General features: G+C 41.2%; 1 protein-coding gene across 10 annotated transcripts in view; it reads left to right on the forward strand.

Moving 5' to 3' along the window:
* Positions 1–2,426: 2,426 nt before the first annotated feature.
* The window catches only part of CDC14B (cell division cycle 14B), a 104,100-nt gene continuing 93,311 nt past the window's right edge, over positions 2,427–13,215 (forward strand). For all 10 annotated transcript variants that reach the window (XM_046022545.1, XM_046022543.1, XM_046022547.1 and 7 more), the window contains exon 1: positions 2,427–2,586. In XM_046022545.1, coding sequence (XP_045878501.1) covers positions 2,427–2,586 — 160 coding nt within the window. The remainder of the gene's footprint in view (positions 2,587–13,215) is intronic.

The raw sequence follows: 13,215 nt of genomic DNA on the forward strand, positions 1-13,215 counted from the left end.
ATGTAAGACATTCTGGCAAAATTACCAACTGTAATTATATATTATCTCTCTTAATGATGTTATAGTAACAAAACCATAAAATTCTGTTTCTAAAACATGAAAATAAACAACATAATTATTTGTATTTATTATATTTTCTCTTTTATTGGAATCATAGATGTTTTGTTAGAATTTCCAGCCTTAATACTTAAGTTTGAAGGAGAAAATGAACTGCTGTAAGTGAACTTACTGGCACTTCAATCTTAGTTTGACATTTAGATAAGTCACCCTCAAATAAACAGAATATCATGGGGATATTTGAATTTCTTTCATGCTAGGGATCAAGAAAATTCTCATGCATTATCTATTCAAAACAAGACCTACTCAATGTTAACCAGACTTGCTGTGGTGATCATTTCACAATATATACAAATCAAAGCATTATGTTTAACACCTGAACTTAATATAACATTATATATCAATTATACCTCAGTAAAGAAAACAAAAGACTTCTGCAAAATCCCACATAGTATGGGAAAAGGTGGCCTTTCTACTGTTGAGCCCCTAAGGCCAGAAAGGCCTCCTATTTCCGGTGAAAGCAGAGGACCTGGGAGGATAAGTTTCTGTTGAATTTCGACTCATTTGCATAGCATTCCACAAGCTCCCAATTCTTTCCCTTCATCGCTGCCCCTGAAGACAAACAGGTAGACCATTTTTAATTTAAGGCCTTCACTGATTTCCTTAGGGGCAACAGGGGATGAAAGAACATGATTACTAAGCTTCTGGTCTAAGTGGCTGATCTGTAGTTCCAGACCGTTCAGCTGAGTCAGTGATGCAGAACCTTCTTTCCCCAGCCCCCTCTCCTCCTTAATTAGCAGCGCTAAAGGGTAAAGGCCTTCAACAATAGAAGTCAAATAGCCCCCACCCGAGAAGTACTCCATCAAAATTTGCATTTCTGAGACGCTTCTAGGGGAACTGACTCAAACTCATCTTTCTCTTCTAGAGGCTGGCAGTGACTGCGGAATTGCAGGATAAAACGTTAAAATGCTGGTGAAAAATTAGGAACAGCTTGCAAGACGTAAAGTTCGGGGCTATGAAATCTAAAGATTGCCCTCCAGTCTATTCACCTTCTTAGATGCTACCATGCAAATTTGTTTAAAGTCCCTCCAAAATGAGAGTTTTGGTTAAGTTCCAGAAATATCAGGCATTATTTTAACCCAGAAGAAAAAGATATGACTCCACTTTGCAGGATGAAAGTTCAAGAATTAAATTCGCCACTTGCTTCAATACTTCAGTAATTGGATCTGTAGACACCTTAGGTAAGAAAAACTCAGCAACTGGTGTATAAAATTACTGGTGTATAAAATTAAATGCGGGTACTGGATTCCAAGAGGAACTACGAGACAAACCGTACGGTATATCATGTTTCCATGGTAGGTTTATCGACCCCCTAAGAAGCCCTGGCTTAGTCTTTTTGAATGCTGGGCATACCATAGCTCAGTAAAGAGTGTAGGTGATTTGGATCGTGGGTCGGTTGTGGTATCACCTTTACCTTAAGTCTAGAGAGCGGCGGACAATTTAATCACTCCATACTCTTTTCTAAGCCAGCAGCCGTGGCAAGAATCCTTCTGACTTGGCGCGATTACAAGGAAAATCCTGAAATACTTTTAAAAATACACATGCCAAAGAACTGGAGTCAAGTTACTAGGGTGGGGCTGTGTACAGCTTCGGCGACTCACTAAAGGAAGTTGGGACCTGGGGTCTCGGCACCCGAGAAAAACAGAAAAAAACAAAAGTTGGGGGCCGGCGGAGGGTCGCGAGCACACTTTTATATTTGATTGGTGGAACCACTCAGACTTTTCTTTATGGCGTCACCGGGTACCTGCCTGTAGAAAGGCCCCGTCTCCGTGACGTCACGCATCACTGACCAATGAAAAGCCCCATTCTGCGGGCCCCGAGGAGGGTTGTGGGCCCTTTTTTGTGAATGAAGCTCCACGGTACAGCCCTCCTGGGGTCCCCGGGAGCCGCGGCCGACTGTGCTTCGGCGCTTCGGCAGCAGCGTCCGCGGCTGCGGTGGGCGCGCGCGGTCACCCCGGGCAGCCCCAGCCGCCGGCGACAGCACCATCGCCTCGGCCGCCCCAGCGGGCTGCGGGCACCTGGGGGCGGGCTGGGGTACGCCGGCGGCGGCAGGAGGCGCTGTAGCCAGCGCTGCGGAGCGGGTCCCTTCGCGGCCGCAGGAGGGAGCGGGGCAGGCGCGGTGGGCCCGGCCCCTCCTCCGACTCCTGCGCCGCCGCCTCCGCCGGGCTCGACCGGCGCCCGCCGTCCCCGCAGCGCGGTTCCGCGCCCGCCGCCCCGAGCGCCCGCGCGCGGGGTTGGCGGGGGCCTCGGCGGGCGAGCGGACGCGCGGGGCCATGGTCGTGGCCCCCTGACGGGCCGCGGCCGCCTCCATGAAGCGGAAGAGCGAGCGGCGGCCGAGCTGGGCCGCCGCGCCCCCCTGCTCGCGGCGCTGCTCGGCGTCCTCGCAGGGAGTGAAGAAGAGCCGCAGCTCCACGTCGCAGGAACTGCACCGCCTGGACCACCAGGACGACCTGTACCTAGACATCACCGGTGAGCCGGCGAGCGAGCGCGTGGCGGGCGCCGCAGACACGCGGCACCCCGCGCGGGGGTCCTAGCCCACCCTCCCAGGCAGTGGAGGCGCCTCCCTGGGCCCGGCTGACACGCCTCCACCCCCACTCCCCAAAAAGCCCCACCGGCCACACCCCCTCCAGCAGCCCGGCTCCCTGGGAGCGTCCCCCTACCCCGACTTTCCATCTGCGGGTGTTAGCGAGATGTAACTTTATCCGTTTTGCGCTCTCCTACCCCGGCAAGATGGGCCGAGGGTCACCTTTCTAAATTGCTGGCGTCAGCTCGGCGCCTCGGGCTTTTTCTGAGTTCGGGTTGATAGCGCCTCCCGGGGCTGCAAGCTCGGTTGGCCCTCACAGGAGTCTGAACCTCTGAATCACTCCAGAGGATTCCCCGAGCGCGCGGAACGCGCCCGCACGGGTGCAGCTGCCCTGTTGGCTGGGCATTCGCCCAGCCTCGGCCGCTGTGGAGGAAATGGAGTCCTCGTGCGGCGTTCCACGTCCTCGCGCGGGTCCGCTCCGCGCTCGCCCCCTCCCCAGCGCGCGCGCGAGCACACCCCGACCTCGTAGGGCTAGCTCCTCTCCCTCGTTCCACAAGGAATGTGTCACACTGGTGGCTTGGGAGCCGCTCTGCGTGCCGAATGCCCAGAGGTGTCACTTCTGAGAAATCGCAGCCAGCCAGCAGGTAGAAAAGCAGCCCTTTGATAGCGGTTTTATTAATTAGTGCTGACTCTACAGTTCTTGAAGACTAATAAATCGAATTTGGCAGTTGTTGGATTTGCCAGGATTGACACTAAAGCCTGTGAAGGCATGAACGTGATGATGTATGTGGAAACGCTTTGTAAACAGCATCGCTGTCTACGGTTTTGAGGGAATTCGCAGTCTGTTTTCTGTGGCGCGGCATGTGTGAGCCTTGGCGTGTGGGATTTTTATAAACAGTTTCCCGCCCTTAGCCATTGATAAGCCAGGTGAGCTGGAGTGGTCAGAATATTAATTTAGAAAGTGTCCAGGCAAACACAAATTTAGTAGAAATTGTTTTCTAGGTTGATGGACGGTTGGAAACTTAAGGTCCATTTTAATAAAGCTGCGAGTGGAGGGGAAGGTTTCTTGGCGCGGGGTGGTAGACCCCTGCGAATTGTGGAGGGAGGAAGAGGTTGCCTTAAGCGGGTGGCTGGCTGGTACCTACCCGGGTCCCCCGTAGCGCGTGGCGCTGGTGGAGATGAAGCTAGCTTTCTGAGGCCGAGACCGGGTCCCACCAGGCTGTGCAGTCCCAGGGAGAGAGCCTCGCCAAGGAGGGCTTGGGGTGGGTGACGACACCACACATTCCTTACGCCTTTGTTGTTTATACCTCTTAAAAGGCATTTTGCTTCATAGCATTTAGTTTTAGGGCAAGTAACGCACGCTTCGTTACAAAGGTGCCAGGAGTTTATAGTGAAAAGTTGGTCGCAGCCACTTAGTGGCCTTCCCTGGAGGCAACTGAAGTTTCTTATGAATCCTTCCAGAAAGAGACTGTATGCGTGTACACTTGTGTATTCTCTATCATATGCAGGCATGGTAGCTTACATGTTGTTTTGCACATTGTTTATTCTTTGCAGTATTATCTCTTAGAATGGTTAGTACATGCAAAACTGCTTCATTCGATTTTAATTACTGCTGAGGCCAAAGTAGATAGGGTTTTAAAAAATAAAACTATAGAGTACATGCGGATTTAAAATGTGTTTAAGATTTCATTGTATTTGTTTATTTTTAAGTAATTTCTATAGTCAGCCCGAGGCTGGACTCACAACCCCGAGATCAAGAATCGCATGCTCTACAGACTGAGCCAGCCAGGAGCACCCTAAATACATATGTTTTATAATTTGTTTAGACAGCTCTCTATGGATAAGCATTTAGGTTGTCTCCATCAAAAAGGAAGTTCTGTAAAGTCAAGTCATTGGGTTAGATCTTTTTCCTCCTTCATGGAGGGCTTTCCTGAATCACAAGAGTGATTTAATTTCAGAAAATATTGCTAAGCCGAATATTGAGGAAGGAGTTGTTGCTTTATATAAAATAAAAAATGCCCAGATGATGGAAGGGTCCAGTCTCAGTGTAAGAAGGGAGTCAACTTTGCTTGGAATTTTTCTAGGTATCCCTTAGTGACAGTCTTGGCTTCTTAGAAAAATGATACTGAATCAGTCTGTTTCAGGGTGATAAATAAGACAAATTAACTTCGGGGTAATGGGGTGACAAAAAATAAAGTAACTTTGGATATAGGGTACAGATTACTTTTTATTGCGCTTGGAGGGAAGGCTTTGAAACCTCATCCTCAGCAAGTGGCAACCTGGTCCCGTCCTCCCCAACTTTTTCTCTGTTTTTCTTCTTAATATTTTTCAAGTTGAGCATTAGGAAAGGAGATATATAAATATAATTTGTCTCTTCAGTAATATTTGCTTTCTTTTTTCTGTGCATACTTTAGTTTCTATAAATTGTGCCATACCAGCAGGGAGAGTGCCCTTTTAATGGCTACATGGTATTGCATTGTATGGCTGAATTGTGATTTATATAATGGCAATAAATAAATGGTTATATGGGGGGTTTTCAGTCCCTGCAAATGGCAGCAGTAGCATCAGTGTATATATCTACCTATATGTATGATTGTATCTGTAGAGTAAAGTAGAAGTGAAGAGGCCAGGCCAAAATATATATAGGTTTATCCATTCATTGGTGGACTTTTTTGGTGATTATGAATAATGCTGCTGTGAATGTTGATGTACCAGTTTTTGCATGGAGTTGTTTTCAGTTACTTTGCATATATACACCTAGGAGTAGAATTGCAGGGTTGCATGGTAATGCCATGTTTAACCTGCCAGACTTTTCCAAAGCTGCTGTACCAGCAGCATTTTCCACCAGAAATTTATTCCACATCCTCACCAACACTTGTTACAGGATTGTGAAGATTCTTTCCCATTGGGGTTGGTTTGCAAAAATTAATGCACATTATCACTTTTGCCCACTCTGTCCTTAAATACATTATTATTATTTTTTTTTACTTTAGTCCCTTATTATTTTTATTACAACTATTTCATCTGTTAAGTCAAATTCCATTCCCATAGATTGCAGTGTATTTCATGGTGGTGTATACATTTTTTTTTAAAGATTGATTGATTGATTTTAGAGAGAGAGATTAAGAGAGTTCTAGTGCCTGCAAGGGTGGGGAGAGGAAGAAGGAGAGAGATCTCAAGCAGACTCCCCAGCGAGCACAGAATCCACTGGGGCTGCACCCCAGCTACAATCAAGAGTCAGTCTCTTAATTGACTGAGCCATCCAGGAACCCCAGTGTATATATTTAATACAGGATGCTTAATGTCTGTTTTTGTTCCCTGTAGTCCTTTGTTATGTGGTAACAATTTTTTTTAGTGTGCAGCCAACCATCTGGCTACACTGGCCATTTATTAAGAGCTGACCGAGGTTTATTCCCATGTGGACCCCATCCACCCCTCATTGGCCATTCACTCAGCTCTTGCCCTGGGCAATGACGTGGATTTTTACATAAGCTGTATTCCTGCTGCAGTTCCAGTGTATTATGTTAAAAAGAGATAATAAAACTGTAAACTGTATACATTAATGTGAAAGAGATACTGAGTAAAGGTATAATCAGAATGAGTTTTGATCAATCAGGGAAACTGGGGAAGAAGGGAAGAGAAGAGGGTTTCTGATTGGCTTTGGAATTAGATCTCTCCCAAGATGGGAGAAGTACCAAAGGAAAAATGTTGGACATAGATTTTTGATTTTCCTATGAAACTCCTTGCAGTCAGAAGTCTGAATATTTTTATTCTTATTCCTTAAATAGGGCTATAAATGACAGTGTACATTCTCCTTTCCTCTTCATTAATATAGGAAAAAATGTTAAAGATTATGAAATTATTGTATTATCCCTATGCTTGATAACTGATGGATTTAAGAGTTGGTACAGAACTTAAATTTATTTTACTTCTTTATTTTTTTAAACTTAACAACTAGTAAAAGTAATTGGTATTAACTATTGGCTAAAAAAGATTTTTAGTGGTTAAAATTTTTTTTCAGTGTCATGATAGTCTGTCTCTTTAAGACTATTATAACTGTAAATAATTTTATTGGAGAAGCTCTAGTTGAGGTCAGGATTGTCATTTAAAAGCACCAATTAATGGTATATCATATACTCATCAAATTAAACAGATATAGCACTGCCTTTACCCTGCCTTATTTTCTTTTTAGGATTTAAAAAATTGACACTAGACATTATTAGACAGGGAAAATTTATTCATTAATTCAAGAAGTATTTAATTGAATGCTTACTATGTAAAATAGTCCTGCATATTCATTGTTTGCTGTGATCATAGTATATTTTTCTTGATTAAAAAAGGAATACAGTTACCTGGGGCACTGATTCAAGGAGGAAATTCATTTTTCTTCAAGACTTTCATGTAGTAGAGTATTTAGAGTTTTAATAATTGAAACTCATCAAAGTATGTAGTGTTCATTTTCCTTCTTGCTTATGACTTAGTTCTAATTTATTTTCTTGATTTATGTGCTTAATTCTTCAACATCTTTTATTTCCAATGGTGTCATGTTAGTTACCTGTTTTAGGTCTAAATCCTTAGGCACTGGGGCACCATACACAAAACTTAACATAGTTGTGTTGTTACTGTTTCAATGGACAGAATGGTTGGGCACAGAGATGAAGGGAAAGTGGAGTAACTGGATGACAGAGATGGTACTAATGCTAGGAGTTGCCAGTCAGTGCACACTGTAATTTCTCTGCGCCTTTGAATAATGGGAATGAATTTCCCCAATTCCTTTGGGGGAGAGCTGGAGTGAAACCACACTGTGGATTTTTAGAATGGAAGGATGGCATTGTGTGCGTACCAGTGTCATTTCCTGGAAGTTTGTGAGATTAGTCTTTGGGGATCTCTGAATTGACAGGACAGGTATTTTGTTATTTGAAAGAATTTTAAGAGATCACCTTGAAATACCACAACCATCCACTTTTCCCTCAGAACTTAACACAAGAGATAAGTAATTTTGGCCAAATTGATGCACCTTCTTTTTGACAAGGCCGTCCTCCCTGTCTTTTATTCTTTCCAACAGATAAAGCTATTTCAGCAGAGTTGTACATAAATGATTCATTGGCCATGTACTGTTTAGTTCTGTGTTTACATAGACTAGTAGGTGATGTCCTAGTAGATACTCTGTAAGTTGCATCTGTAAAGTTGAATTTAGATAATTACCTAGTCAATTTGGAAATATGAGCAAACTGCATACACAATTCAAGTCCTCCATTCATGCTGTTGTCCAAATTGGCTGTCATCACGGCCCAGATTTTCTAGATAGTTTATTCATTCAACCAAATTGTAATGAATACCTACTCTGCCAGGCTTTTTTTTCCCCCCCTCAAGTGATAAAAATAGGTCACTGCTGGAGATAATCCCTGGTCTCATGGAGTTTGTTTTCTGTGCTAATTGAGAAAATGAAACTTGGACGGTCTGTGGGTAAACTAGATTAAACTTGGAGGGTCTGAGAAATAACTATCTTAGAGAGGGCTGAGCCATATCGTGGTTGAAATCCTTGAGGATGTAAAACTGTTCATAGGGTATTTAAAGAGTTAATTCTATTGGTTGGGCATGAAGATACCAGGGACAGCTAGTGCCGGCCTTTGGGGGGACTGAACACAGCTGGATTATTAATAACCTTTTGGAGCCTCTTTTCTCTCATCTGTTTGAAAGTTAAAAGTGCCCAATGTTGTTGGAAGAACTGAAGCAGATGTGTGTGAAGTGCTTGGCTTGGTGCCTCTTTGACAGCCGGGGCTCCATAAACGGTCTCTAGTATTACAAGTGTGTGTGCAGTGGCCCAGGATACCAAGGGCAGACTGAGACAGTCACCATGGTTGGAAAAGTTTCCAGCTCTGAAGCAAACATTTTGCCCATATGTGTATATGCACAAAAGGTTCAGTGAATCAGCATAGTGAAAATGCAAGTGTGTTCCATTCTCTGCTTCTAAGAGTGATCTTGAGGGCAGAATGGCTCCAGATGAGGCTGGTTCAGTATTTGTCAAAGCTCTGGAAGAGATTTAGCACTGCCTTGACAATCTTTTCTGCCTTGGGAAAAATGTTACCGTTTCTCTTCAAAGATTCCCTGTAAGAGGAAGAATAAAGGAGCTGTTTCTTCCTTTTTGAGGCTGTTATGTATTTTTACTGCACTGAAGAGTTTGTATATAGCCTTATATTAAATTGTAGCTAAGCTTATTGGGGGGTATGTCTTTGTAAAGATGAAAAGGCCTCATGGGAGAGCCTCAGGTAGAAGGTTATGGAAAATAAAACAAATATATTAAATTCTTTACTGGTAGAATATCAACTTTTCAGAGTGGTTAGTTTAAAGCATGACTATGCCCTAGAATATTGTTTTAAGAGAGTATTTCACAGATCCAAAAGATTTGATACTGGTGGTGTGTATTATAGGCAGTAGGACATTTTTTTTGTTCTTATTTTGAGTAAAACAAAATTGCCTTTCAGTGGGCCTTTCCATGCTTAATTTGTGGCATGGAGACCCAATGTATTTGGAAAGGGTGGGAGTTAGACATAAAAAATTACTTGTTTAAATCTTTTCCTTTAATTACATTGAGAACAAAATAATTTCAGTAGCCAGTATTTTATTTTCCTTTCCATACTAGCTACAGAGTATTTTTAATCTTAGTCCTTTAAGGTCTTTCACATTAAAATTACTTTTATATAATTATCTGTCAGTTTAATGAAAAACGTGGATAGACTGGTTTCAAACATTTCAAAGCCATTCCTCACTTAGGACAGACACGTTTATGAGTGAGGTAAGTAGGCACAGGGGTTGTGGGCAAAAAAGTGACTCGGAAACTGTTCGGCAGGAGCTAACCAATCTTCAAGTATCATTTCTTTATATTATTTGATTTTTAGCTTCTGAGGTTAGTCACTTAATTTCTAGAAGTGCTGACTACCATATTAGATAGGGATTACACTAGAAAACATTTTCTAAAATAAAATTGATTTTAATTTCCTAAATGCAAGGATATTTAACTAGAATGTGTGCGTCTCATCTGGATTCTCTAGTTTATATGAAAGTTTTACGCCCTTCTCTCTCTTTCTCTTTTTTCTATAGCTTTTCATGGATACTGCTCCAACAAAGGTATTCAGATCATTGACTCTACTTTGCAGTGCTTTCTGATGATTTTAAAATTGTAGATTTAATCTGTTAGTTGTCATTCTTGGTTCCGTCCCTTCCTGTTTGCTTGTCTTAAATTTAGTCTTGGGTAGCAGATTCAGTTTTCTATAACTGTAGAGTATCCTTTGTATGTTTATGACTTAAGTTGAAATTGTCTTTATATGAAAAGTTTTGTTGGTTTCTGTGTATAGGTAATGCTGACAGCTTGATATTTTACTGGGTTAATTATTAATGCTATGTTTTTGATGGTGGATATTTTTGGTAATACTGAACTTTTTCTATTATAATTGAATCTCACTTTTGTAGACTTGCTGAAAGGATGCTTAGAATAAGTTGTTAAAACTAAACAGCTATTCTTGATTTGTTTTTTCTTCTGCGAGGTCACTTCTTTCTAGGCATTTCTTTGCTTAATGGACAGGCTTGTATCTTACTTATTGTTTTAGGCAAGAGGGAAATCTCATGAAATGCCAACTTAAACTTTGGGAATGGGGAAGCTCTTTCATAATTCTATTAAAAAATTAAAAGTATTCTGATTCCATTTCATTTTCAAGTGCTTCAGATAGGGCCAGTTATCAAAAGAACAAATCTATATGGCTCCGTATATATAATAATTCTAATTTTAAAAAATTTCTGCCTTTATTCTCTTGGTCTTTTATTCAGCTCCTTTAATTCTTAGTATTGTTTACATTCTAGAGAGTAGTTCCCTTAGAGGGCTTTATTCACCAGTTGAAAGATTTGGTCCCATTGTCTTGGAGTCTGAAAAGCTGAGAAAGCTAGGCTGGGTAAATTTATTCTAATTGTGTAATATCACATATTGACTTCATTTCTCAGGTAGTTCACTTTCATACTATTAAAATTTGGTTGCCAGTGTACTTTTCACAAAAGAAAAACATCTTGTTCCCAATGTCGATGGTATTTGTTGTTCCTTCAAGTTCTAATTTGAAAGTAAAATTACTTTCTTGGCACTGCAGTTTATGACATTGATCTTTTTATACCCAATCCATAATGCTATAATATCATTACAGATTCTGAATTCTGCAAAGCCCTCCATTTTAGGACCATCGCAGCTGAATCATTCTCTGCATTTTGCTCATTTATACTCATTTATAGTTGTACGAATTGTGCTATGAAATTAATTAGTATATCCATTTAACAAATATTTATTGAGCAACTATCTTGAACAAGGCATTGGGCCAGGTGTTATTGAGGAAGGGAAGAGATGTGAAGATTGATCGCAACATCCCTGAAAGAATGAGAAGGCATAGACTATTAAGTCAGCATCTCAGTGACGACAGGTAATGAAGGAATCAGTCATTATGTAGTTTTGCTCTCTTCATTTACACAGTGTCAGTTTGAGAGAATTTTGTGATGCAAATGTCACTCCATAATTCCTACACAAAGTGAATTATTTTTTCCAGTGTGTGGTGAAAATGATCTGTCTTAAGGTGTCTTTCTCTTGGGAGTGTGGGGGGTGTGGGCGTAGGTGTGTGTTTTAAACTTTAAAAGAGACGAGGAAAAAGCTTAGTTGTGGTATATAACTAGTCATATCCATATGTGAGTGCACTGTATCTATGAATACTGTAAATATATAAATGTATATTGTTAATATACATATTGTTAATATACTGAAAACCTTATTTCTACTAAGAACCTTATTTCTACTAAAACATAGCCGAAGTAAAAGGTCTCCATTCCAATTAATTCTGTATCTCTAATTTGAATCTCAAGAGCATCCCAGACAATGTAATTTAGAATGAGATACCTTGTTTGTTTTTTAAAAATACATTATTTGTTGGTAGGAAGTAATTACAGAGCACCTTTTAAGATGAGTATTGCTTCTTGAATTAAAGGCACTAAGGACGAAGATGGCCAAATATTTTAAGAACTAGATTTGGTTTGTGTGACTTGAACTGAGAATTGAAAAACATTCTAATTTTCACATTCTTTTATAGGTGCTGAGGAAGAATTGCTTTGACGTGAATGTATAACAGAATTAACGTTATGGTTTTACATTTTTGCGAGCTGTTCTCAGTCTGCTTTTTTTATTGTAATACTGTCATTAGGTAGCTTGTTAGAAGCACCTTATACATGAAACTGAATCATCTTAACATGCATTTAGTTCCTTTTGACAATAAACTGTCAAATAAAAGCTTAGGATTTAACTAGCAAACACAATTGAGTTTGGGATTTTTAACTTCACTATTAATATATTCTAATTTTAAACTATTGTGACTGAAAGCGTTGAAAGCAGAAATTCACTCAGGATACGTGTGAGTGCATTTTATGGTCTCATCCTTGCAGTGGCTGCTTCTAGGGCTGCAGCGGAGATTTCACACTTGACCCAGATCTCTGGGAAATGATAGGAGACCATAGAACGTGGTGCTGTATCTCTTAAATCTGCCACACAGAGGGGCTTATCAGTGAATGTCACAAGGATCAAAGATGGATGTCTCTGAATGAATGAGAAAAGAGGCTTGAACACCGTGTAGCATACTTCCCCTCTGCCCCCGCCACTTCCTCCAGGACCAGCAGGAACTTTTCTTGATCACTGTAACACCAGTCTGCTTTCTTCCTGCTGACAGCACCATTGTCCCTACTGTGGTGGCAGTTGTCAGGGGTTGGTGACTGCTGGGATTGGGGATAGACTGCACTCCAGTGTGAGGGGAAACACCCTCTTCTGCCCCCTTGACCTATCTCACAGTACTCTCCCATTCTGCCAGTAACAAGCATCAAGATGTGGTACTTAACCTAAATTAAACAACAGCTTTGCTCCAAAATGGAGAAGTACTTTAATGTAATCTCTCTTACTCAGGAGAGCAGGAAAAGGATCATAAACCTTAAAGCATCTTTATCTATTAGAACATATTGAGATTATTTTGATCAAATAAATTTTTAGGGGTTAAACATGTGGATTCAGAAGACAGCCATTTCTAGGCACAACAGCAAAGGAATTTTTTTCTTTTTCTTTTTAAATTTTTCTGCCTTTCTCAGTCTGACTTTTTTCACTTAGCATACTACTCTCTGGGTCCATCCATGTTCTACCAAACGGCAAGGGTTATGGCTGTGTAATATTCCATTGTACATATAGGTATATATCTATACACACACACACCATATTTTCCTTATTTCTTTGTCTATGGATGATGGGTACTCAGGTTGCTTCCATATCTTTGGTATTATAAATAATGTTACAGTAAACATAGGGGTGCACCTGTCTTTTCAAATTAGTATTTTCATTTTCTTTGGGTAAATACCCAGTAGCAGAATTGCTGGATCATACAGTAGTTCTATTTTTAATTTTTTCAGGAAGCTCCATACTATTTTCCACAGTGGCTGCACCAATTTCATTCCTACCAGCAGTGCACAAGGAGGAGTCTTTTTTTTTTTTTTTTGTAATATGATACTTTTGC

Source organism: Meles meles, chromosome 11, assembly GCF_922984935.1.
Source record: "Meles meles chromosome 11, mMelMel3.1 paternal haplotype, whole genome shotgun sequence".
In the NCBI taxonomy this organism is placed as follows: Eukaryota; Metazoa; Chordata; class Mammalia; order Carnivora; family Mustelidae; genus Meles; species Meles meles.